The sequence below is a fragment of the Maniola hyperantus genome, chromosome 23, assembly GCF_902806685.2.
Source record: "Maniola hyperantus chromosome 23, iAphHyp1.2, whole genome shotgun sequence".
Lineage (NCBI taxonomy): Eukaryota > Metazoa > Arthropoda > Insecta > Lepidoptera > Nymphalidae > Maniola > Maniola hyperantus.
The window spans coordinates 6,463,740-6,488,459 of NC_048558.1; the positions used below are offsets into that span (position 1 = coordinate 6,463,740).

A 24,720-nucleotide genomic window follows, 5' to 3' on the forward strand; every position below is an offset into this window, starting at 1 on the left:
TGATTCTGTGGTTTAGTTTTCGTTGTATATTTAACCTTTTGCCCGTGACTTCGTTCGCATGATTTCAGTAATTACAGCTTATATATAGCACTCGGAGATAACGTGGCTATGTATCAGTGAAAGAATTTTCAGAACCCAGAGAGATTTGCGCATTTTTTTCATTAATCGATAGAGAAACTTTGCAAAACTGTCACAAAAAAATTTGATTCCAAATCCTCAATCCTGATACTGTATACGGGACCCTGACCACCAAAACTGATGGGATTTAGGAACTGTCGGGTATAAAATGATACTGGAGGTAGGTACCTACTTGACAAGTAAAGACATTTTGAACTCGAGGCTAAATTATTAGGTACATATACTACTAAGGAATCCTGATTTGATGGCATCACGAAGTAACTAAAACAATAATACGCGTCGAGATGAAAACCAAATTTTTCGAAGTCGGTTTTAAAATATTTCTATGCACGTAATAAACTAAATTAATAAACTAGAGTGCCCGTATAAGTTAGTTAAAAAGCTTTTGGCACGGTATTACAACACAATTCTATGTTTCACGAGTTTTCCCCGGGATGTTATAATTTTACTAGAGCGTTGAAAATGTATAGCACTAAGCAAACGGGAAACTGCGAGTATTTAACTTGTTCGTACCGACTTTCATGCGGTAGTAATTCAACCGGTCAGAATTTAGGAACTTAGTTTATACGTTTATACGAACATTTTGGTGCGTAGCATATTGCGGTAATTTTGCTGCGGGTCAGTAAATCAACTTTAACATAATATCTATCTAATAACATAGACTTATATATAACTTTAATAACGATTTAATATTAATACGTTAATTGATATTAAAAATCCATCAGTACCCTTATTATAAATGGGAAAGTGTGTTTGTTTGTTGGTTTGTCCTTCAATCACGTCGCAACGGTACAACAGATTGACGTGATTTTTTGCATGGGTATAGATAAAGACCTGGAGAGTGACATAGGCTACATTTTATCCCGGAATTTTATCACAGAGTTCTCACGGGATTTTTAAAAAACCTAATTAAAATAAAAGGTTATTTATTAATTTATTTATTTATTTAATTCCACGAGTACGAAGTCGCAGGCATCAGCTAGTACTTAATATTACAAATGCGAAAGTGTGTCTGTCTATCGGTCTGCTAGCTTTTCACGGCCCAACAGTTTTACCGATTTTGATGAAATTTAGTACAGAGTTAGATTACATCCCGGGAAGAGACATAGGCTTTTATCCCGGAAAAATCAAAGAGTTCACAAAATTCCGTGGAATTTTGTAAAACCTAAATCCATGCGGCCGAAATTGCGGGTATCAGCTAGTTAGGTTATACAAAACTCTAATAAATGCCAAGAGTCCGATATTTTTTCTTATTCTTTAATAAAAAAAATATGATTTTTAAACTATTCTAATCCATAAGTTTGCACTTGACTGCAATCACAATCAAGTATAGTAGGTAATGACGCAGAGTATAAAAGCACACACACTCATCCGATACGTATCCGTGAAAATACGGATATAAAAATATCTACGTCATATGTCTTAAGCTACCATACAAATAGTTCTATGACTATGACAGAACGTATTTTCACGAACTTGAATCGGATCAGTGCGTAACCGCCCTAAGTCAAACGCGCCTGCCTATTATAGTGCATATTCACTGTTCTTTTGAATTTGACATTTCAAAAGGACAGCGCAGTAGCGACGAATGCGGTGTAATGCGAAATCAGCAATAAACAGCAGCTAAAGTACGTATTCGGCTAAATTCAGCCCGTTTGTGTACGCGCTAATCCTGGCTAAGCCGGGCTAAGCCGAGATGACGCACGATCTTAGTCAAACATCTTTTACGTAATCGCCTAATTAGTGCGTGAAATACTATTTTGTTATTTGATAGCAGTCAAAGCGTATCTATTTTTAAACGTTCGCTACTAAGCGAAATGCCAAAATAAGACAATACATTTTAAGGTGTAACAGGGTATATAACCTACTTATTAGATATGATCTATGATCATTAGTCTCTATTCTCTTCAAGGAGGAAGAACAACGCGTATTAATCGTTTATGATTGTTAAGCAACGTTGACCCTAGTCAGTAACAGACCGGCTAATGCCGAAGGTTTCAGATTTTCAGGCTGGCACCGTCCACCGTAGTCCAGACATGCGGAGCTACAGTGCGACAAGCCTCTTGGCACTTAAATGACATTGACAGGGGGGCGCTGTTGGAGAACAAAGGTTTAGAATATTTAAACAAGTACAAAGGGGACACTTCAAGGCAACATTAGTTCTGATTTTCACCACGCGCCAAGATAGCCTTGTCGCACTGTAATGCATGGTGTTCGGTCTTACATGTAGTATGCCTCTCTTATCGAGTGTTACATTTTGTTCCGTTTGCCGTGGAGGTCCTGGGGCCATGGAGTCTTAGTGGTTGAAAAAATTACGAAACATTTCACCACGATTAATAGCCTCATCTGGTGACAGAAGGGCTGGTTCATTTTTCGCGTAACGGATCAGCCTGGCTGTCCAGCGCGGAAATGCAGCCAGTATTCTTGGCACCATTCCACGCGGTCATGATTTATATAGTAATTAGAGCTTTAAGTTTTATAGTAATATTTTCACCAATAATAAAAAATATAGACTTGTTGTTCTACTTACATGATTTAATATAAATAAATTTTAATTTTGAAGGTAGGATACTAAATGAATTACTTAATTAATTTTGAATTTAATTAGCGTCGCCCCTAGTGTTTACTTAAACAAATTTAATAATACCCAATTCTCGTTTGCGAACAGTTTTAAAGTAGAAATTACATAAATCAGTGGAATTTATTTTTAGCTCAGTTTCTACGTCAGTAGGACGGGCTAGGGTTACCAGGCAATGAGATTTTTTCCAGCATATTTTAAAACTAGCTGATGCCCGCAACTTCGTCCGCGTGGAATTAGATATTCTAAAAATCCCGTGGGAAATCTTTGATTTTCCGGAATAAAAAGCAGCCTATGTCACTCTCCAGGTCTCTATCTACCCATGCAAAAAATCACGTCAATCCGTTGCACCGTTGCGACGTCGTCGAAGGACAAACAAACAAACAAACACACTTTCGCATTTATATACCTACTGATATACACAGTAATTTTTGCCTGGTCTAACTTTTTAGTTATTTTTTATTTGAAATAAAAATAAAAGTTGCCAAGTCCCGCGCATTGATGGAGCGAGCTGCAAGTCGAATCCACCCTCTGTTATCGGTTACATAATCTACGATATATTTTAATAGATCCTTTTGAGATTTTAAACAAGAAAAATTGTCTGAAACACGGGGTGGTGTAAGGGGCGGACCAACAAATTCCTAAAAGGCCGGCAACGCATTGGGGTTCTTCTGGTAATGCGAATGTTCATGGGTGGCCGTACCTAATCACTTAATATCAGGTGACCCTGCTCATTTGCTAATATTTATTTAAAAAAAATCTCATTCTTAATTAAATATGGTAACCCTAGACCGGGCGGACTGGGGGTCAAAAATGTAGGTTCATAATTTGCAGCCCACGCGCAAACGCGTTAAAATACTTTGAATAAAGAAAATGTTTCGACGGAGCCCAAGTGTAATTAAGTTGAATATTTGAACTTGGACCCAGTGTCTACATGAATAATGAAAATGTAACGTACTTGTAAAGAGCCGTGATAGTCTAGTGTTAGGACGTCTGCCTCCTATTCGGGAGGTCGGGGGTTCAATACCGGGCACGCACCTCCGAAAAGTTCGCTTTAAACAGGAAAACATCATGAAGAAACCTGCATGCTTGACAGCTCTCCATAATGTTCTCAAAACACCGAGTGTCTCAAAGGCATGTATAGTCTGCCAATCAGCACTGGGCCAGCGAGGCAGACTATGACCTAAACTCTTCCCATTCTGAGAGGAGACCCAGAAAAATGACATGAGTTCTCAATATGTATGCGCTATTATGTATACTTGAGTATGATGTTTTTATTTTGTTCTAAAATTTTGTTATTAAGTTCAATAAAATTAAAATAAACTTAGATTTTCCGTGGAATGAGGGAACATCAATCTAACCGAAATCAATTTCTTTATAATCGGCCGCACGCAATTCCGTCATCAATCATCGAAACGAAATCAATGTACAAACACATTCACGTATAATCAATACCCAGTTTATTTTCGTGATCTATGAGCTAGTTAGTCAGATAAGTACTATGGGCCCGAATAGAAAAAGTAGTACAAGTTTTAATAGTTGTCGCTAGTGCTCTATAAAGTTACTGCAATGCTACACATCAAAATGCAGTTCGCATAAAGTCAAAGTAGCTAAATTGTGACTGGATGAATTACAACTGTATTAAAGTCGGTATGAAGTGAACAAGTTAAATCATCGCAGTTTGTCGTTTGCTTCGTGCTTTATGTACTTACATTTTCAACGCTCTAGTTATATTGTACCTAAAATTCGGGGAAAAATTCGTGAAACAAAATTGTGTTGTAACACCGTGCCAAAAGCTTTTTAAGTAACTTGTATGGGCACTTTTGTTAATAAAATAACTAGCTATTCATTTTATCAGCAACTCGATTTAGGTTTTGTAAAAATCCCGTGGGAACTCTTTGATTTTCCGGGATAAATAAATAATAAATAAATAAATAAAAAATTTTATTCATGTAAACTTTTTACAAGTGTTTATGAATAGTCAGGTAGTTTTAATTTACCACTGGTTCGGAACGCCGTAAAAAGTAGCCTATGTCACTTTCCAGGTATTGGACTATTACCCATGCAAAAAATCACGTCAATCCGTTGCTCCATTGCGACGTGATTGAAGGACAAACCAACAAACCAATAAACCAACAAACAAACACACTTTCGCATTTATAATAGGGGTAGACGCATATAGCAACGAAAAGTTAAAGGTGCGTGCCCATAGGATCAAACCAGATCTTCGAATAGGAGACCGAAGTCTTACCCGATTGTTTCGTCTACCAAGTTTCATTAATTACCTATTCCCAGTGATTACTGTCCCAAGGCAAGGTATTCATTAACGAAAGCCCTCCATTATGTTCGCACCTTGTGTTGAAGACTCAAACATCCGCAGGGATTCAACAGACGATGTTGAAACTTGTTAACTATAGGGTTGTCACCTTTTATATCCAACTTTTGCTAGTGACAACGTGTTGTTTCCGAACCTTATACAAAACCGGGCACTCTCAAGAACCTTTATGTTCTCCAATTTATTCACCATTAACATCGTCTAAATACTTATACAAAAGCAAAAGCTGACTGACTGCGTGACTGACTAACTCACGACTCATTTTAACTTTTGACTCATTTTGACCAGAATTATACTGTGACAGAAAAATATTATGTTCAAATATCAGTACCCATATTATTATGGTTGATTTGGTTTTTTTTTTTCAAACGATTTTTTTTTCTGCGTCGAAATCCACGTCCAAGTCGCGGCCCGCACGTACGTACGTACGTTAAGGTTTTTATTTTAATTACATGTAAGCTGTACGTACTAACATAGTTCTTAAGTTTTTAAATATTGTGTACTACTATTTACTAACACCACATGGGCCACGGCCTGAAATAAAGAAATGTATTTATTTATTATTTATAATGTCAAAGGTGTGTGAAGCCTACCAATCCGCACATGGCCAGAGTGGTAGACTATGGCCAGAACCCTTTTCTTAGCATCGCCCGGCTCTGTAGTGAGCCGGGCGATGGGTTGATCATAATGATTAATGAATTGACTGATCGAACTTTCCGTATATTTCACTAATCTATTCTGTCACGGAAATTTTTCAGCAAGCACTTATAGCTTAAAGAACACAGTATATAAATGTCACCCGCAAGTTTCAACACGGTCACTAAGGCCAAAGAAAATGTAGACATTTACATAAAGGTTAGAACTTAGACCTAATGGATGCGATCCTCAGTAATCAAGACCTTGGAATACTAAGCAGTAGAGATGGCATTATTGCTACTTTTGAATTATTTTCATTTGGTGATTGTAATAAAACGAGGCTGGTTGACCAACAACTGAATTTATTTTGAGAATACCCTCATGTTCTATAATATAATTACACTACATCTTTCTTTTTCTATACTGAAAAACAATTGATGTTTGTGACATGCATTACAATTCTAATACATTAAATTTCTATTCATCTCCTCATATTACAAAATCCATACCATATAACACATTCCATTAATAATCCGATATAAAATAACAATGCACAATACAAAATAACATTACTAGTAGTACCCACTTAAAATAATTATCATTGCTAAAATTCATCAATAGATAAAATAAAATAAAAATTATGTACAAGTTACACTACCAATCTACACAACAACAGTACTATTCTGAATTATTTTTATTGTTTAAACGGCAAGCCCTTCTCGTGCGACGAGGCAAGGCACAATCCTGCAGCAAAACAGCGTCTTTCGACGTCATTTTGGCTGGTCCCGTACCCATGAGATTAGTATCTGCAACCGTACCGGACTCACCTGTACTCGCACTAGTTTCAGTTGAACGTGTCTCGCAATCATTGTGCCTTCCCTCGGACGTCTGTTCGCCCTTTCTATTTACCAGATGTCGCCTATTGCGCCTATATATACGCCTGGTTTGGTCTTCTACAAAATAAGACCTAGGTTCCGCAGTCTGCTGAACCACTTTCGCAAGCTTGCGTTCCTTGCCGTCTACTATCACAACCTTATCATTCGTGTGAAGCGGTGGAAGGGGTTTCGCAGACCTATCATAATTTAGTTTTTGTTTTTGTTGATGCTTCAATATAGCACTATAATTTCTTTTACGATCGACTGTTTCATCCAAGAGTTTGTGATATGTAGGCAACCGCGTGTTTAGTCTCCTACCCATAAGAATTTGCGCGGGCGAATCGATATTTTCTCGTGGCGTAGTTCTCAAATTTAACAGCCCTATGTAATAATCTTCGCCCGAGTCGCAACATTTCTTTACACTAGCGGCACGCTATGATGGCCGGTTTGACACATTACAATAGTGATGTGGAATGTCAATTTATTCTCGAACAAAAAACAATTAAGTTTTGTTTTTGTACCTGATTAAATAGGTTTAATAAAACAAAAATGTATATGTTTATTTAATTTATTTGAACGAACTGAATATTTGAACGAAAATGAATATACATACTTTATATGCACACAAGAAACATATGAATACAAAAGATACCGAAAAAGGTGCCACAAAAGGCCATAATTAATCAGATTCGTCCATACTACTATTTTCACTGTCGTCACTGCTATCATCACATACATTAATAATTATATGTTCGTTTTCTATAATATTATCTATTTTCACATCTCTTTCATAATCTTCCCTTATTAATTTAACAGTTCTATTCACAACCTTTTCCCAGTCTCCTTTAGTCACATGTTCACAAGCTTCTTCTAATAATTTTAGCATTTTTTTTGTGGTAAATGGGGGTTCTGTATTGTGTCTTGCAGCATATCCCTTAATTTGAGCCCACACCAACTCAATCGCATTATACTCACAATGGTAAGGCGGTAACCGTATAACTCTGTGCCCATGTTCTAATGCTATTTCGTCAATGACGTATCGGATCTTGGTTGGTTTGTTTTCTTTTAAAAGACGTACTAATTCCGCTTTTAACATATTCATGTTTGCATCTACGCCATTTTTACGAAGCCATGCGACGATATCAGCTTTCTTTTGGGATTGGGCAGGTGGCTTGTCAATTTGCATCGAGTGGTATGGGGCGTTGTCCATAATTATAATAGATGGTTCAGGGAGGCTACACAACATTGAGGTAAACCATTCAGTAAACTTTTCTCCATTCATGTCTTCATGATAGTCTCCAGTGGTTTTTGACGCAAAAGCCATGAGAGAACCTTCGACAAACCCGTTGATGGTTCCGGCGTGACAAATTATAAGTCGCGATCCTTTTCCTACAGGAACTTTGGAAGTAGATGCTGCTGTGTCATCGTTCCAAGAACGGCCTACAGTATGGTTAGCATTAAGCCATGTTTCATCCAAGAACACAACATTTTGCCAATTTTTGATTTCTTTCACTTGCCGTAAAAAAGTATACCTTGCCATCGCTATATCAAATCTTTCCATCAATATTTTGCGTTTGTTACATTTTTTGTATCGAAATCCAATGGTCTTCAAAATCTTCGTTAAAGAACTTTCCCCACCGAAGAATAATCCAGCTTCCTTCAGTGAATGCACCAACTTTTTTCTTGTTGGATACTCCTTCTGTAAATAGTAGCCGTAAACATGTCTTCGGATAGCATCGGCATCAAAGCTATCGATGCCTACGACTGGTTTTGCTCGTTTTCTCTTTTTTGGTGTGTGAAGTTTATTTTCTTCTGTGCCAGTCTCGCCATATTTTTTTTAGTTATCCGTCTAACAGTTCGTTGTCCAATATTAAGCGCATCAGCTACGCGTTCAACCACTGACGTTATAGGTAAAATTGGCCCTCCATTTTGAGCTTCACGATCGAAATAGTTACGAAGGCGTATTAGGAACTCACGTGTCTGACTATTTAGAACAGTTCTCTGCGTACGTTCGGTCATATCGACGAAATCCACAACAAAGGGCTTGAACAGAGTCCAAATTAACGAGCAAGGGTCAACAGTAATGCAGTATCAATATTTGAAATCCAAAGCCAGGTCAAAACTATATCACAATCGCATTGCACTGACAGTTTATACTTTTCGAAGCAACGTCAATTCGAAACTGCTTTGTTTTGCATTGAGCATTGACGCGAGTTTGCCGGAGGTAGTAGTTGTGCTAGCCAGCGATCCTATGTGACGATCGTATTAGATTCCATTTTTAAAAATTTATTGATATTTTTTTGCGATTTCAGAGGTTTGTCCACATAGTGAAAATTGTTCATATTCACAAGTACATTCACCCCTTAAATGGTGCAAACTGATTTTTCTACACTTGTATACATTTAAGAAATCAATTTAATAAATAAATTTTGAGTCCTAAACCTAAAACTACATTCGATAAAATTTATGAATCTCTGCACATCACTATCGTCAATAAAGTAATACAATTATTTCCTTCAAAGTCGTTATCAATTAATACGGAACTTCATGAGCGGACAAACGTCAAACCGGCCATCATAGCGTGCCGCTAGTTTAGTAAGTTTTTAACAGTACGGACACTCCGTTCACTTTTACCATTACTCTGTGCATATAAGGGAGAAGATGTGACGTGTTTGATATCCCATGCACTAAGGAAGGCCCGAAATTCACTAGATACATACGCAGAAAAATTGTCAGTCACTAATTCGTTTGGTATTCCATGTCTTGCGAATTGTTCTTTCATAGCCTTTATTATAGACTTACTATTTATAAGATTTAATTCTGTAACTTCAACAAAGTTAGAGAAATAATCTACTAAAATGAGATAATACTTCTTCCTATACTCGAATATATCCGAGCCCACTTTGAGCCAGGGTACATCAGGAATAGAGTGCGGCAACATCGGCTCCCGGCCCGGCGCCGGCGCATACCGCTCGCACGTCGCGCACTCGCGCACCGCGCGCTCGATGTCGCGCGACATGCCTACCCAGAACATCACTTGTCGCGCGCGCCGCTTGCACCGGTCCATACCGAGATGCCCCTCGTGAATTCTCTGTAACATATCTCCTCGTAAGGCTCTTGGGATATACAACAAATAATCCTTTAATATTAAACCATCCACATATTGAAAACTTTCACGATAAGACCAAAAAACTCTAAGATTAACTTTTACGTCGTATTTATTTCTAGGCCATCCTTCTACTATATACTTCAGTATTTCTTGGCATTCTTCATCTTTTTCTATATGTTCTTTTATCAGCCTTAGCTTTTGATTGCTGAACTGTAAATTATTAATCATAAAACAAGTCTGAGCCTCCAAACTTTCATTAAATTTTTCATACATATAATCTGATAACGGCGCACGAGATAACGTGTCCGCTATATACATATACTTTCCCGGAGTATAAGTGACCTTAAAATCATATCTTTGAATCCTTAACAACATGCGCTGTAGCCTCGCGGGAACCGAGGAAAGCGATTTTGTAAAAATAGCTTCGAGCGGTTTATGATCACTCTGTACCGTGATGTCACATCTCCCAAATATATACTGGTGAAAACGTTCACACGCAAAGACGATGGCTAACATCTCTTTTTCTATTTGTGCGTACCGTCGCTGCGTGTCGGTGAGCGTGAGCGAGGCGAACTCGACCGGGCGGCCCCCCTGCAGCAGCACCGCGCCCAGCGCCTCCGAGCTCGCGTCCACCGACAGCACCACGGGCAGCTCGCTGGAATACAACGCTAGTACCGGAGCCGTTGCGATTTTATTTTTTAATAAATTCACTGCTTCCGAGTGCACCGAATCCCAGACCCATTCAGAATTTTTCTTTAATAGATACCTAAGGACTGCTACCGACTGTGAATAATTGGGAACAAACTTCGATAAGTAATTAATCATACCTAGAAACCGCTCCAACGATTTTCTATCCCTAGGCTCAGGCATTTCTAAGATAGCTTTCACTTTATTTACGTCCGGTCTCATACCGCGTTCATCGAAAATATGCCCCAAGTACGTTATTTCTTTAACTCCGAATTTACACTTATCCTTATTAAATCTCATGTCTATTTCCCGTGCCCTCTCTAGTAATCGTTTTAGACGTAAATCATGCTCTTCGCGAGTTCTACCCCAAACTACTATATCATCGATAAAGGAATCGACCCCTTCCAGGTCTTCCAGATGTTGTCGCACCCTCGAATGAAATAATTCTGGCGCACAGCTTATTCCATACGGTAACCGCAAGAACTGGTATCTGCCGAAAGGTGTGCTGAAGGTACACAGGTCGGCGCTGGCATCGTCCAGCTGCAGCATCCAAAACCCACAGCGAGCGTCGAGCACGCTAAAGAAACTCGCCCCGCGAAGTCGCGACGCGAGATCGGTCACCGTCGGCAGAGTGAAATGCGCACGCTTAATAGCGCGATTTAACGGTCGCGGGTCTAAGCACACACGTATATCTCCGTTCTTTTTCGCTGTTATCACAATAGCATTAACCCATTCAGTCGGACGGTGCACTTTACGAATCACGTCCAGTTCCTCCATACGCTGCAACTCACTATACAGTTTATCTTTAAGCCCTAGTGGAACCTTGCGAGCTGGACATATGCTCGGTTGCACCGTTTTATCTATGGTTAATCTGTGTACTCCCGGTAATTTTCCCAGGCCCTTAAATAGATCCCTATAATCATTATCAATATCCAATGCGTCTACCCGCTGTATCAAGCCTAACTTCACACAAGCACTCAGACCTAAAATATTTTGACATTTCATATTACACACTACAAATTTTAGGTTATATTCTACTTGTTTATACTTAAATAATACATAACACTGTCCTATTATCGGCACAATATTACCCGTGTAAGAATGCACACGGCCACGGTAGGGACTTAAATTTTTAAAATTAAGGCCTAATTCCTCATACTCGAATTTTGACAAAATATTTATCATCGATCCTGTATCTAATTTGAATTCTAATTGCTTACCACTAAAGTCCAAAAACGTAGTCCATTCCTTCGGCTTACCATCGCTAATCACATTCACATAAATTAACTCATCATTAGATCCGTCCGATTCACTACTCTCACTTATTTTGTGAACCCGCTTTCCCACTGATCTACACTTCCGGGAAAAATGCCCCCGGGATTTACACGTAAAACAAATAGCTTGAATAGCTGGGCACCGCAGCTCATCACAAAAATCACGGCCGCACCGATAGCAAGCGCGGCCCTCCCGGCGCGGGCGCACGCCCCGGCGCTCCTCGTCGCGCGCCCCACTGGCGGCGGCGGCGCCGCGCCAGGACCCGCGCGCGCTTCTCGACGCCGACCAGTCGCCTCGATCACTGCCTCGTCCAGCCTCGCGACCGCTCCGACCAGCCACTCCATCCACCCGTATGCTCGAACTTGCCTCCTGTATTTGACGACTTTCGTGCCTGGACGCCTCATCAGCCTCGCAAATTTGCACCGCCTTCGCCAGATTTAAATCGTCCGTTCTCAACAGTCGATCTCGCACGACATTGTTAGATATGCCACATACGATCCGATCTTTTATTAAATCATCCGTGAGATGCTCGAATTTGCAATCTTGGCTGAGTAATCTGAGCGCGGTTACATATTTACCTATAGTCTCACCGTCGCTTTGATTTCTTGTAAAAAACTTAAATCTTAACATCGTCACGTTAGCCTTCTTGGTTCCAAAAAAGTTATCAAATTTACTTTTTAAACATTTCAGGTCGTCTGCACTTTCACCTTTATTGTACGTGAATGTAGAATAAATTTCATAACCGTCTGGCCCGATGAGGTTTACCAGCAAGCTGGCCTGTACATCCTGAGTTTCTTTTATTATCCCGGATGCCTTGAGGAATATTTCGAATTGCTTCCACCATTTTGACCACGCCTCAGCCCGCACGGCTGGACTTCCTTCTATATTTAGCTCCGGTGGCGGTCGTGCGTGCTCCATTCTTACTTATTTTCAATAATCACTTTACTAATATCACTTTTATTGCTTATTATTTAATTATCACATTACTATTACTCTTTAATTTATCATTTTTCACTCTCGCCGCTGCCACCATGTAATAAAACGAGGCTGGTTGACCAACAACTGAATTTATTTTGAGAATACCCTCATGTTCTATAATATAATTACACTACAGTGATTTTGTTTTTCTTCGCTGCGATTTCACATGTGATTTTTCACGGGAAGTGATTTTTAGGGTTCCGTAACCCAAAAGGAAAAAAGGAACCCTTATAGGATCACTTTGTTGTCTGTCTGTCCGTCGTCTCTATCAAGAATACCTATAGGGTACTTCCCGTTGACCTAGAATCATGAAATTTGGTAGGTATGTAGGTCTTATAGTAAATGAATAAATCCGAAAAGCGTGAATTTGTGGTTGCATCACAAATAAAAAAATTAAAAGGTGTTCATGAACAAATATTTAATTAGTATTTTCAATTTTCAAAGTTAGATAACTATACCAAGTGGCATATCATATTATGAAAGCGTTTTACGTGTACATTCTAAAACAATTTTTTATTTATTTTTATGCATAATAGTTTTTGATTTATCGTGCAAAATGTCAAAAAATAAGACTGTAATTCTATAGGTCAACTAATAAGGGCTAAAATCGTGCTTTTGACATTAAATTTAACATAAAAAGTTAAAATGGCGCGTGAGGAGTCATTTTTTACGCATTAAGTATACCTATAGTTACATGTGACACACAGTTTGAATACCACGCTGCCGAATTCGCAGAAGCTAGAGGATAATTATCAGATAATTCAAAGCCTAGAGTAACGCAATAATCCGTTCAATGTAATAGCTCCGTTTAATCTAACCAGCATAATTATAGGAACTGACGGAGATATATTTAGTACCTATAGTACTATGGGCCCGAATAGAAAAAGTAGTACAAGTTTTAATAGTTGTCGCTAGTGCTCTATAAAGTTACTGCAATGCTACACATCAAAATGCAGTTCGCATAAAGTCAAAGTAGCTAAATTGTGACTGGATGAATTACAACTGTATTAAAGTCGGTATGAAGTGAACAAGTTAAATCATCGCAGTTTGTCGTTTGCTTCGTGCTTTATGTACCTACATTTTCAACGCTCTAGTTATATTGTACCTAAAATTCGGGGAAAAATTCGTGAAACAAAATTGTGTTGTAACACCGTGCCAAAAGCTTTTTAAGTAACTTGTATGGGCACTTTTGTTAATAAAATAACTAGCTATTCATTTTATCAGCAACTCGATTTAGGTTTTGTAAAAATCCCGTGGGAACTCTTTGATTTTCCGGGATAAATAAATAATAAATAAATAAATAAAAATTTTTATTCATGTAAACTTTTTACAAGTGTTTATGAATAGTCAGGTAGTTTTAATTTACCACTGGTTCGGAACGCCGTAAAAAGTAGCCTATGTCACTTTCCAGGTATTGGACTATTACCCATGCAAAAAATCACGTCAATCCGTTGCTCCATTGCGACGTGATTGAAGGACAAACCAACAAACCAATAAACCAACAAACAAACACACTTTCGCATTTATAATAGGGGTAGACGCATATAGCAACGAAAAGTTAAAGGTGCGTGCCCATAGGATCAAACCAGATCTTCGAATAGGAGACCGAAGTCTTACCCGGTTGTTTCGTCTACCAAGTTTCATTAATTACCTATTCCCAGTGATTACTGTCCCAAGGCAAGGTATTCATTAACGAAAGCCCTCCATTATGTTCGCACCTTGTGTTGAAGACTCAAACATCCGCAGGGATTCAACAGACGATGTTGAAACTTGTTAACTATAGGGTTGTCACCTTTTATATCCAACTTTTGCTAGTGACAACGTGTTGTTTCCGAACCTTATACAAAACCGGGCACTCTCAAGAACCTTTATGTTCTCCAATTTATTCACCATTAACATCGTCTAAATACTTATACAAAAGCAAAAGCTGACTGACTGCGTGACTGACTAACTCACGACTCATTTTAACTTTTGACTCATTTTGACCAGAATTATACTGTGACAGAGAAATATTATGTTCAAATATCAGTACCCATATTATTATGGTTGATTTGGTTTTTTTTTTCAAACGATTTTTTTTTTCTGCGTCGAAATCCACGTCCAAGTCGCGGCCCGCAGGCATCAGCCAGTTGGTTATTATAAATATTTATCTAAAATTTTATTTCTGAGTTTTATATAACAGACCTCTTCAAATAGCGCAGGTGAACAATCGTTGTGATAACCCGAAGATCTAAAAACCCCTAAAATCTTTTAATACTGCGTTGCAATTTCTATGGCTCCATTAATCTTTTACAATTTTCCCTAGATTATAACATATTGCACATACATAAGTGTGTGTATTGTGTACCATCTATTAACATGGATCAAGAAATAGGTACTTATATTTTCTTTTTCGAAAAGTTTTTCAAAGTGTCATCCCTAGCTTCGTTCACGGCACTCGATTAACGCCTGCATCTAAGCGATAGCACAGACATAATTGCTGACGAGTTCACGCGACCTTCTCCTACACTATAAAAGCAATTTCTTCCACACTGAACTTTATCTCTATCAAAATAGAAGACATTTTTGTTTACACAAAAATTGAGAGTGGTTTAGCTTGGAAAATTCTACCGGATTTTATTATTTGATTAACTAAAACAGGCGGCCCCTCTAAGAGATCTTAATCGAGGTTCTAGATTTATGCTTAAGTTACCTTTTTTTGGAAAGCTGGTTAAATTAGGAGCATAGTGTGAGGTCCCTTGATTCAAGCAATCTCCTCGATCTTTCAGGGCAATATCTCTTTAAACTCTTATTGATTTATTTATATTTTTTATTTTAGTTGTCACAGAACCGCCCACGTTTATGGGTTCTACAGGTTTTTTTTTTCTATGCGTTTCTATTTGATTGCGTTGATATAGAAGGTTGATTGTTAGGGTTTCATACCCGAAGGGTGCCAATGGGACCCTATTACTAAACCTCCACTGTCCGTTCCTTGTAGTATGAAGGAGTAACAAACATCCGAATTTGCAAAATTTCATATTTAATATATTATTACGATATAAGGATTAATTTCAACTTGCTACCTTCACGCGATCCTGCAAAATGGTCTTGACAGACAGACAGACAGACAGTTGGTTTGTTGGTTTATTGGTTTGTTGGTTTGTCCTTCAATCACGTCGCAACAGAGCAACGGATCGATGTGATTATGTGCATGGGTATAGTTTAAAACTTGGAGGGTGACATAGGCTACTTTTTATCCCGGAAAATCAAAGAGTTTCCACGGGATTTTTAATAATCTAAATCCACGCGTACGAAGTCGCGGGCATCAGCTAGTGCTTTCATATTAGAGACAGGTACATACAGAAAAACCTTTTAAAAGCCTTACTTACAAGTACCTTCCTTTTAAACCCTTTTAAACGCTTGTCGGATATATAGCAAACGGAGCTCCCAAAAAGCTCCCATTCTCACACGCCTCAGAATAATGGTGAACATTTACATTCTAATTCAAGGTACGGCCTGATAAATGTATTCTAAAGTCTGATAAGCACGACCCTTGTAATGGAGACCTTGGCAAAGTAATCAGAGACGAATGAATGAAGGTCAGACATTCCAGCGTTCAGGTGTCTAAGCTATAGTACGTTTTAATGGAATTTGAGCCTCTATAGCTCAACGGATAAAGGAGTGGACTCAAAACCCCACAACGTGGTGAACGACGAAGTGGTCGATGGTTCAAACCCCGCCCGTTGCACTATTGTCGTACCTACTCCTAGCACAAGCTTGACGCTTAGTTGGAGAGGAAAGGGGAACATTTGTCTTTTAACATGGCTAATATTTTTTTTTTTTTTTTAAAAACAAAAAAAATATGTTAAAGGACAACGTCAAGAACCTTTTTTTTTTCTATCGGATTGTGTTATACTGCTGGCCCTACTGGCCGTTAAGCGTCACCGGTGGGTTGGGTTTGAAGTATGGATTTGAGCCCTCGGGCTCGACGGCATCGGAGGGTAACGTCGTTCTAAGGGCCCTAATGTGAGACTCGGAACTCGGCTTAGGATGACGTTATGACGAATGGTGTGTGGGAGATGATTTAATCCGCACGCCCCCAAAACGTGGTAAGGGTCCACGGCCGGGTGACGTAAGAAATCGGGGGCCTCGTCTTCGTTGGGAAGACGCTGTGTTGAGGTTGTGGTTGGTGTGTTACCTAATCCTAACTGTAATACTCCCTGTATTGTCTGTCGTTATTTGGTCGTTTTGAACATGGAGAGCGTGCCTAGGTCGTCTCCTATCTGGTAGGGAAATCTTCTTTAGTACGGTTGTCATTTGAAACACGATGATGATGAAAAAGCGACACAAGGTGAAGGAAAACATCGTGAGGAAACCTGCATGCGTGAGAGTTCTCCATAATCCTCGGGAATCTCCTATGGAAGACATTCAGAGTTACATTGAAAAGAAAACTGGTAGGATATACCTACCAGTTTTCTTAGAAAGCGTAAATATGAAACAGAAAAAAGGTTATGCGGCATATAAGTTATATATTCCTAAGGATAAGTTAAGTGTTTCCATGGACGAGAGCATGTGGCCTACTTTAATTTTATATCGCAAGTTTGTCATATTTAATAGCAAAACCGAGATGTGTAAGAATCTACAAGAAAGTAATCTACAGAGGAGTAATTTGCAACCGAGTATTTTACCTACGAATAGTTGAAGATATCATAAATAAGGAAAGAATGAAATTAGTTTATTTTAATTGCAAGTCTCTTAAGAGATCTATAGACTGTTCGGGGATTTATACAAATTAAGGTTTTTATTTTAATTACATGTAAGCTGTACGTACTAACATAGTTCTTAAGTTTTTAAATATTGTGTACTACTATTTACTAACACCACATGGGCCACGGCCTGAAATAAAGAAATTTATTTATTTATTATTTATAATGTCAAAGGTGTGTGAAGCCTACCAATCCGCACATGGCCAGAGTGGTAGACTATGGCCAGAACCCTTTTCTAAGAGGAAACCCGTGCTCTGTAGTGAGCCGGGCGATGGGTTGATCATGATGATTGATGAATCATACACTGATCGAACTTTCCGTATATTTCACTAATATATTCTGTCACGGAAATTTTTCAGCAAGCACTTATAGCTTAAAGAACACAGTATATAAATGTCACCCGCAAGTTTCAACACGGTCACTAAGGCCAAAGAAAATGTAGACATTTACATAAAGGTTAGAACTTAGACCTAATGGATGCGATCCTCAGTAGGAATCAAGACCTTGAAATACTAAGCAGTAGAGATGGCATTATTGCTACTTTTGAATTATTTTCATTTGGTGATTTTGTTTTTCTTCGCTGCGATTTCACATGTGATTTTTCACGGGAAGTGATTTTTAGGGTTCCGTAACCCAAAAGGAAAAAAGGAACCCTTATAGGATCACTTTGTTGTCTGTCTGTCCGTCGTCTCTATCAAGAATACCTATAGGGTACTTCCCGTTGACCTAGAATCATGAAATTTGGTAGGTATGTAGGTCTTATAGTAAATGAATAAATCCGAAAACCGTGAATTTCTGGTTGCATCACAAATAAAAAAATTAAAAGGTGTTCATGAACAAATATTTAATTAGTATTTTCAATTTTCAAAGTTAGATAACTATACCAAGTGGCATATCATATTATGAAAGCGTTTTACGTGTACATTCTAAAACAATTTTTTATTTATTTTTATGCATAATAGTTTTTGATTTATCGTGCAAAATGTCAAAAAATAAGACTGTAATTCTATAGGTCAACTAATAAGGGCTAAAATCGTGCTTTTGACATTAAATTTAACATAAAAAGTTAAAATGGCGCGTGAGGAGTCATTTTTTACGCATTAAGTATACCTATAGTTACATGTGACACACAGTTTGAATACCACGCTGCCGAATTCGCAGAAGCTAGAGGATAATTATCAGATAATTCAAAGCCTAGACAAGCGCAATAATCCGTTCGCTTTGCCTATTAATAGCTTCGTTTAATCTAACCAGCATAATTATAGGAACTGACGGAGATATATTTAGTACCTATATATGTATCTCATCATAACAATTAAAGGTATTACAAGCTGTGATAGCCTAGCCTAACTTTTTGGAGTTATGTGCGTTTTAATTACCTAATTGAACCTTGCATCACCTTATTTTAACGGTGAAGGAAATATCGCGAGGAAAGCTGCATGCCTGAGAATTCTCCATAATATAGTCGAAGGTGTGTGAAGTCTGTCAATCTGCACTTGGCCAGTGTGGCTCTGTAGGGAGCCGGCGATAGGTTGATCATAATGAAGGGTGAGAAAGGGGGTGGAATAGCGGTGATAGCCTAGTGGTTAAGACATCGGCCTCCTAGTTGGAGGGTCTGGGGTTCGATCCTGAGCACACGCACCTGTATCTATTCAGAATCAGAATCAGAATCATTTATTTTGCTCGAATATGGTATATGGAAAGGCCTATGTCCAGCTGTGACCGACTGAGTCGCCGGGCGACTAGTCGTCCGTGTGTAATGGGGTCTTAATCCAGCAAGTTATGCACTGTACATATAATACAATATAATAAAATAATGTTTAACTGAAATTAAAATAAAATAAAAATTGAATGAATAAATGAGTATAAAAATTTATTCAATTGTCAAATTACGTTTAACTAACGGGTAGAGGGTAGATCTTGAGGGTATCGTGACTGAATGAAAAAAAAATCCGAGCTTTTGGACCGTAGTTTTATTTACATATAATAAATTGTAAAATAAACTACGTTAAAGAATAACGATGGAAAGATACAAGTCGGTGACATTTATCTTGAAAGGCGAGCGCTGTATTTCAACCCCCAGGTCACTTGAGATATTGTATACCTACGTCCGAAGAGACAGTATAGAGTGTAGATACCTACCTACATAATAATATAGAACTGCCAGCCATTTGGTGGGGAATAGAGACGTTTTAATATTGATTATTGGCCCGTAGTTCTATATGGTTGCGAGGCATGGACCCTAGTGGAGGACTTGAGGAAAAAGATCGAAGCCTTCGAAATGTGGACGTATCGCAGGATGCTCCGCAAAAGCTGGACGGCTAAAGTATCCAACGCTGAGGTTCTTGCCCGGATGCAGAAAAAGACCGAGTTGGTTAAAACCATCAAGCAGCGTAAGATCTCGTACCTGGGTCATATTTTGCGACACGATATGTACCGCCTGCTGCAGACAATCATGATGGGTAAAATAGCTGGGAAAAGAGGGGTGGGAAGAAGAAAGAAGTCATGGCTACGTAACATCAGAGAGTGGACTGGTATAAAAACAGTCGGAGAACTATTCCGCCTAGCCATGGACAGGGAGAAGTTTAAAAAACTGACTGCTTACCTTCAGTAATGGAGAGGCACTAGAAGAAGAAGAAGCAATTTAAAGTTAAAGCAGATTTTACAATCGCACGAATAAAATAAAATGGATGTTGTAACAGTTTTTGTATGAGAAATCTGACTATATTTGGTTCTTATCGTGGACATAACAACCAACCAAATTGCTGCGTCTAAAAACTTATAATTTTGGTACGAGGTGGTACTAGGTAGGTAATGTACGCGACAGGTTGAAATGGCAATCGAGAAGGCAACGCCTCGCACACCCAGACAGCGGGCGGGCGAGCGCGGGTGACGTGTGGGTGTGCGGGGCGTCGCCCCGCCTTATACATCGACTGCCATCTCAAATAGATGTAAAACCCGACTTCCAAAACCACTACAACGTAAAAAATATTTTTTTGGGAAACAGGTTTTCGTCATAACGTAAACGGAGACCCCTCTAATACAGAATTTTCAGAAATTCTACCCAAGCGAAGCCGGGGCGGGTGAGCTAGATGTACTTATTACACATTATTTAATTGGAATTGATTGACATATCAACACCTCAACTCAAACCGCTCAAACTGTAGGTAGATAGGTACAGCTCAAACCGCTGAGTCTAGAAACTTGACCTTTTGCATGCAGGTTTTCTTTCTAACACAGCTACGTAAGGTCGCAAGACGCAAGCCCTTTCTAGGAAAGGATATTTAGAAATAACACACGAGCGAAACCTGGCCAGGTCAACCAGTGCACAAATACTTAAAACACAGTTAAAATAACTTATGGAAAATATGAGTAGGTATAACATACCTATAAGAATTAAGTGGATAAACTTTTGCGTGGGTTACGCCTTGTATAAATTTGCAAGAAGTTTCCAACTTACATATTGCTCAAGTTGAAAAAGTTTTCGAGCACCTGGACGAATATGAAACTTTGGGCCCTTGTTTTAATAAAAGCAAACTTTTATGAGTGTTGAGTATTAGGTAAACCTCTTTGGCGCAAAAGTACAGGTGTTATAGTCATATCAAAATGAAGTCATCGTCAACAGATAGACGTTCGCCGCTAGACGTATAGTACGCGACAGGTTGAGATGGCAATCGGGTTGGGGACGCCCCGCACACCCACGTCCCACACAGCCCCCACGCTTACCCGCTGCGGGATAGCGCGATAGGATACGATGAATCGCGAGCATAAACTAGTTGATTAAATATAGGTTGTATGCATGTCGGTAGAATGCCATACCCCATTGTCTGAAGGTTCGTCATTTTTAGGGTTCCGTACCTCAAAAGGAAAAACGGAACCCTTATAGGATCACTTTGTTGTCTGTCTGTCGGACTGTCAAGAAACCTACAGGATACTTCCCGTTGACCTAGAATCATGAAATTTGGTAGGTAGGTGAGTCTTTTAGCTGGCATTCGGGGAAAAATCTGAAAACCGTGAATTTGTGGTCACATCACACAAAAAAAATTAAATTGTGGTCATAAACTAATAATTAGTATTTTCAATTTTCGAAGTAAGATAACTATAACAAGTATCACGGGTATCATATGAAAGGGCTTCACCTGTGCATTCTAAAACAGATTTTTATTTATTTATGCGCATCATAGTTTTTGAATTATCGTGCAAAATGACGAAAAAATACGACTATAGTACGGAACCCTCGTTGCGCGAGCCTGACTGGCACTTGGCCGGTTTTTCAAGTCAAATTGTACCTACCAACGGTTGTAAGATGTAAAATCGTATAGCTAAGTACTACGCCCACTGAACAGTCCTGTATCGTTATTTTCCGCTCAATCAATTCCCTCTTCTCGCACTATTTGCTTTGTCGATGAAACTCGAGATAACCGCCCTCGCTTTTCATCACTATGCGAGATAATTATATCCACAAAGCTTCTTATTACTAAGGGGCTTAAGAGAAGCAATGATAGCATAGCTAAACTTTCCTAGTCCTCAGTAAAACCCACTAGGAACTCATATATGGACTCCACGTCACAGGTTTAACCTAGTGTGGAGACCACTAGTAACCAACGCCAAAATAACGTGTTTTTGTTAAATAAAGTTTTTTTTTTTTATAGTAGTTAAGTCTTCGCCCTTCTATTCGGGGTGTCCAGAGTCCGGATCGATCCGGGGCACGCAGTGCCACTTTTCGGAGTTATGTTCCTTTATAATCAACTAGCTGATGCCCGCGACTTTGTCCGCGTGCAATTAGGTTTTTTTAAAAATCCCGTAGGAACTCTTTGATTTTCCGGGATAAAAAGTAGCCTATGTCACTCTCCAGATCTTCACCTATACCCATGTGAAAATTCACGTCAATCCGTTGCACCGTTGCGTCGTGATTGAAGGACAAACCAACAAACCAATAAACCAACAAACAAACACACTTTCGCATTTATAATAAGGGTACTGATTAAATATCACTTACGTCAATGATGAAGAAAAACATTGTGCGGGACATATTCAAGCAAGAGAAAAAAGTCGAAATGCACTCGGGGAGGGAAATCCCCGCACACCCGCAGATTTGCCGCACTAACACAGTGCGGGCGAGAGCGGATAACGTGCAGGTGTGCGGGGCGGCCCCCCTCCTCATACCCTGATTGCCATCTCGACCTGTCGCGTACTATATCTATTACACTCTCCAACTGTGCTGGAAAATGGTAGTACAAGCCCCGCAAATTGCTAATGCGCGAGGCCGCCATTTCAGTAACGTCAGCTGAACGACGACTGAAGTTTCGAGCTGATGGTATATTATTATTTCGGCTGACATCAAAATGACGTCATGTCGATGTTAATGAGACATGGTTCCAACTTCCAGCGCAATAGCAATTTGCGGGACTTAACCTGGAAAATAGTAGAGATTATTAATAGTAAATTACTGTAATTTATCGCAAATGGAGAACATCGCCAGTCACAAACAGCAGTACCTACTTAATCCAATAGATGTTCGGTGTATTGGAAAATGAGGGCTAACAATGTAAAAAACCGGCCAAGTGCGAGTCGGGCTCTCGCAAAGAGGATTCCGTACTACAGTCGTATTTTTTCGACATTTTGCACGATAATTCAAAAACTATGCATAAAAATAAATAATAATATGTTTAAGAGTACACAGGTAAAGACCTTTCATATAATACCCCACTTGATATAGTTATCTTACTTCGAAAATTGAAAATACCTACTAATAATTAGTTCATGGCCACAATTAATTTTTTTTTGTGTGATGTAACCACAAATTCAGACCACAATTTTTCCCCGAATGTCTGCTATAAGACCTACCTACGTGCCAAATTTCATGATTCTAGGTCAACGGGAACTACCCTGTAGGTTTCTTGACAGACCGAACGGAACCCTAAAAAGGTAAATGGATGAAAAGACCTTTATGAGGCCTTTATAACATTCAGCTTACAAGTAAATGATGCTCGTTACTTTATATAGGCCTCAGAGAATTTATTAGAGAGAATTACATAGAAGTTTTGGGATGCGAAAATTCTATCAGAATTCCATGAAGACGAGATAATTTAAATACGACATCATCTTTACAAAAACCTCTAACTTTTCGGAGTTATGTGCATTTTAAGTAATTAAATATCACTTGCTTTAACGGTGAAGGACAACATCGTGAAGAAACCAGCATATCTAAGAGTTCTCCATAATGTTCTCAAAGATGTGTGAAGTCTACCAATCCGAACATGGCCAGCGTGGTAGACTATGGCCAAAACCTTTATCTCTGAGAGGAGACCCGTGTTCTGTAGTGAGCCGGCGATGGGTTGGTCATGATCATGATGATCATCTCTACAAAGAAAATACTTTTTAAAGACAAAATCTTTTAAAAAAGCGGTGATAGATGTCCGTTTCCTTTTCGGGAGGTCCCTGGGTTCGTTCCCGAACTTCTAATTTTTCTATAGGTATTATCCAATTATTTTCATAGGTAGTATAGGTAGACATCATAATAAAGGAGATCGCCCGTGAACGCCCTCATTTGTGGCGTCGGTGTCAAAACTTAAATTTTTTTTTTAATGTGTTATTTTTTTACGATTATGTTTTATAACGACTTTTTTTCACTCTATTAATGAAAATATCCACAATTACAGTTAGAATCGTAAACATGCATTTATTTTGAAGAAATATTAATTAAATATAACCTCAATATCAGCAATATAAAAAATAAGATTTCTTTATAACCAGGGTGAATAAATAGAAATCGTTTGCAGAATATAAAGAGTTAATTATTTTTCTACAAAATAAAATTAAAACCATGGTGACACAACAATTATATTAGGGGGGGCCCAAAGCTCCTAAGAAAATGGGCAATCTCTTTTAGTGCCTTAATTTTTAACGTTTCAATATAAAACAATTTAGGACTAATCATTCACATTTTCAGTTTTATTTTTTCTATTATATATCTAATTCTATACTTATAAATAAAATTGAAGTGTCTGTCTGTAATTTCGAAATAACTACCTCATATTATAAGCTCATATAGGGGTTTGAAATTTGTGTAGTCCACGTGGACGAAGCTAGTCTATAGAGGTAAAAATATAATATGCAGAGAGTACCTAAGTGTAATAGGTACATATACGACGACATACGAACAATAATGAAGGTCGTAACACAATGAAAATGCACTTAGCCGTGAAAATTTCGTTATTCGAGTATACATCGTAAATTTCCTGTGTTATATAAGTTACGCCTACGATATTATGTCTATCATGGAACATGTTTGTATCATGATTTGTATATTCAACTAGCTTATAGCTATATTTTTCAAATTTGCCGCGCTTTTCCAGTCTCTT

At 38.6% G+C, this 24,720-nt stretch overlaps 2 protein-coding genes across 2 annotated transcripts in view; both read left to right on the forward strand.

The window, feature by feature from the left end:
- The window catches only part of LOC117993136 (uncharacterized), an 84,505-nt gene that overhangs the window by 15,015 nt on the left and 44,770 nt on the right, over nt 1-24,720 (forward strand). The gene's annotated exons all lie outside the window — the stretch shown is intronic.
- On the forward strand, nt 18,898-19,970 carry LOC138403960 (uncharacterized). Its single transcript, XM_069506337.1, has 2 exons — nt 18,898-18,904; nt 19,573-19,970. The coding sequence occupies exons 1-2, from the start codon at nt 18,898-18,900 to the stop codon at nt 19,968-19,970; spliced, it is 405 nt and encodes a 134-aa protein (XP_069362438.1).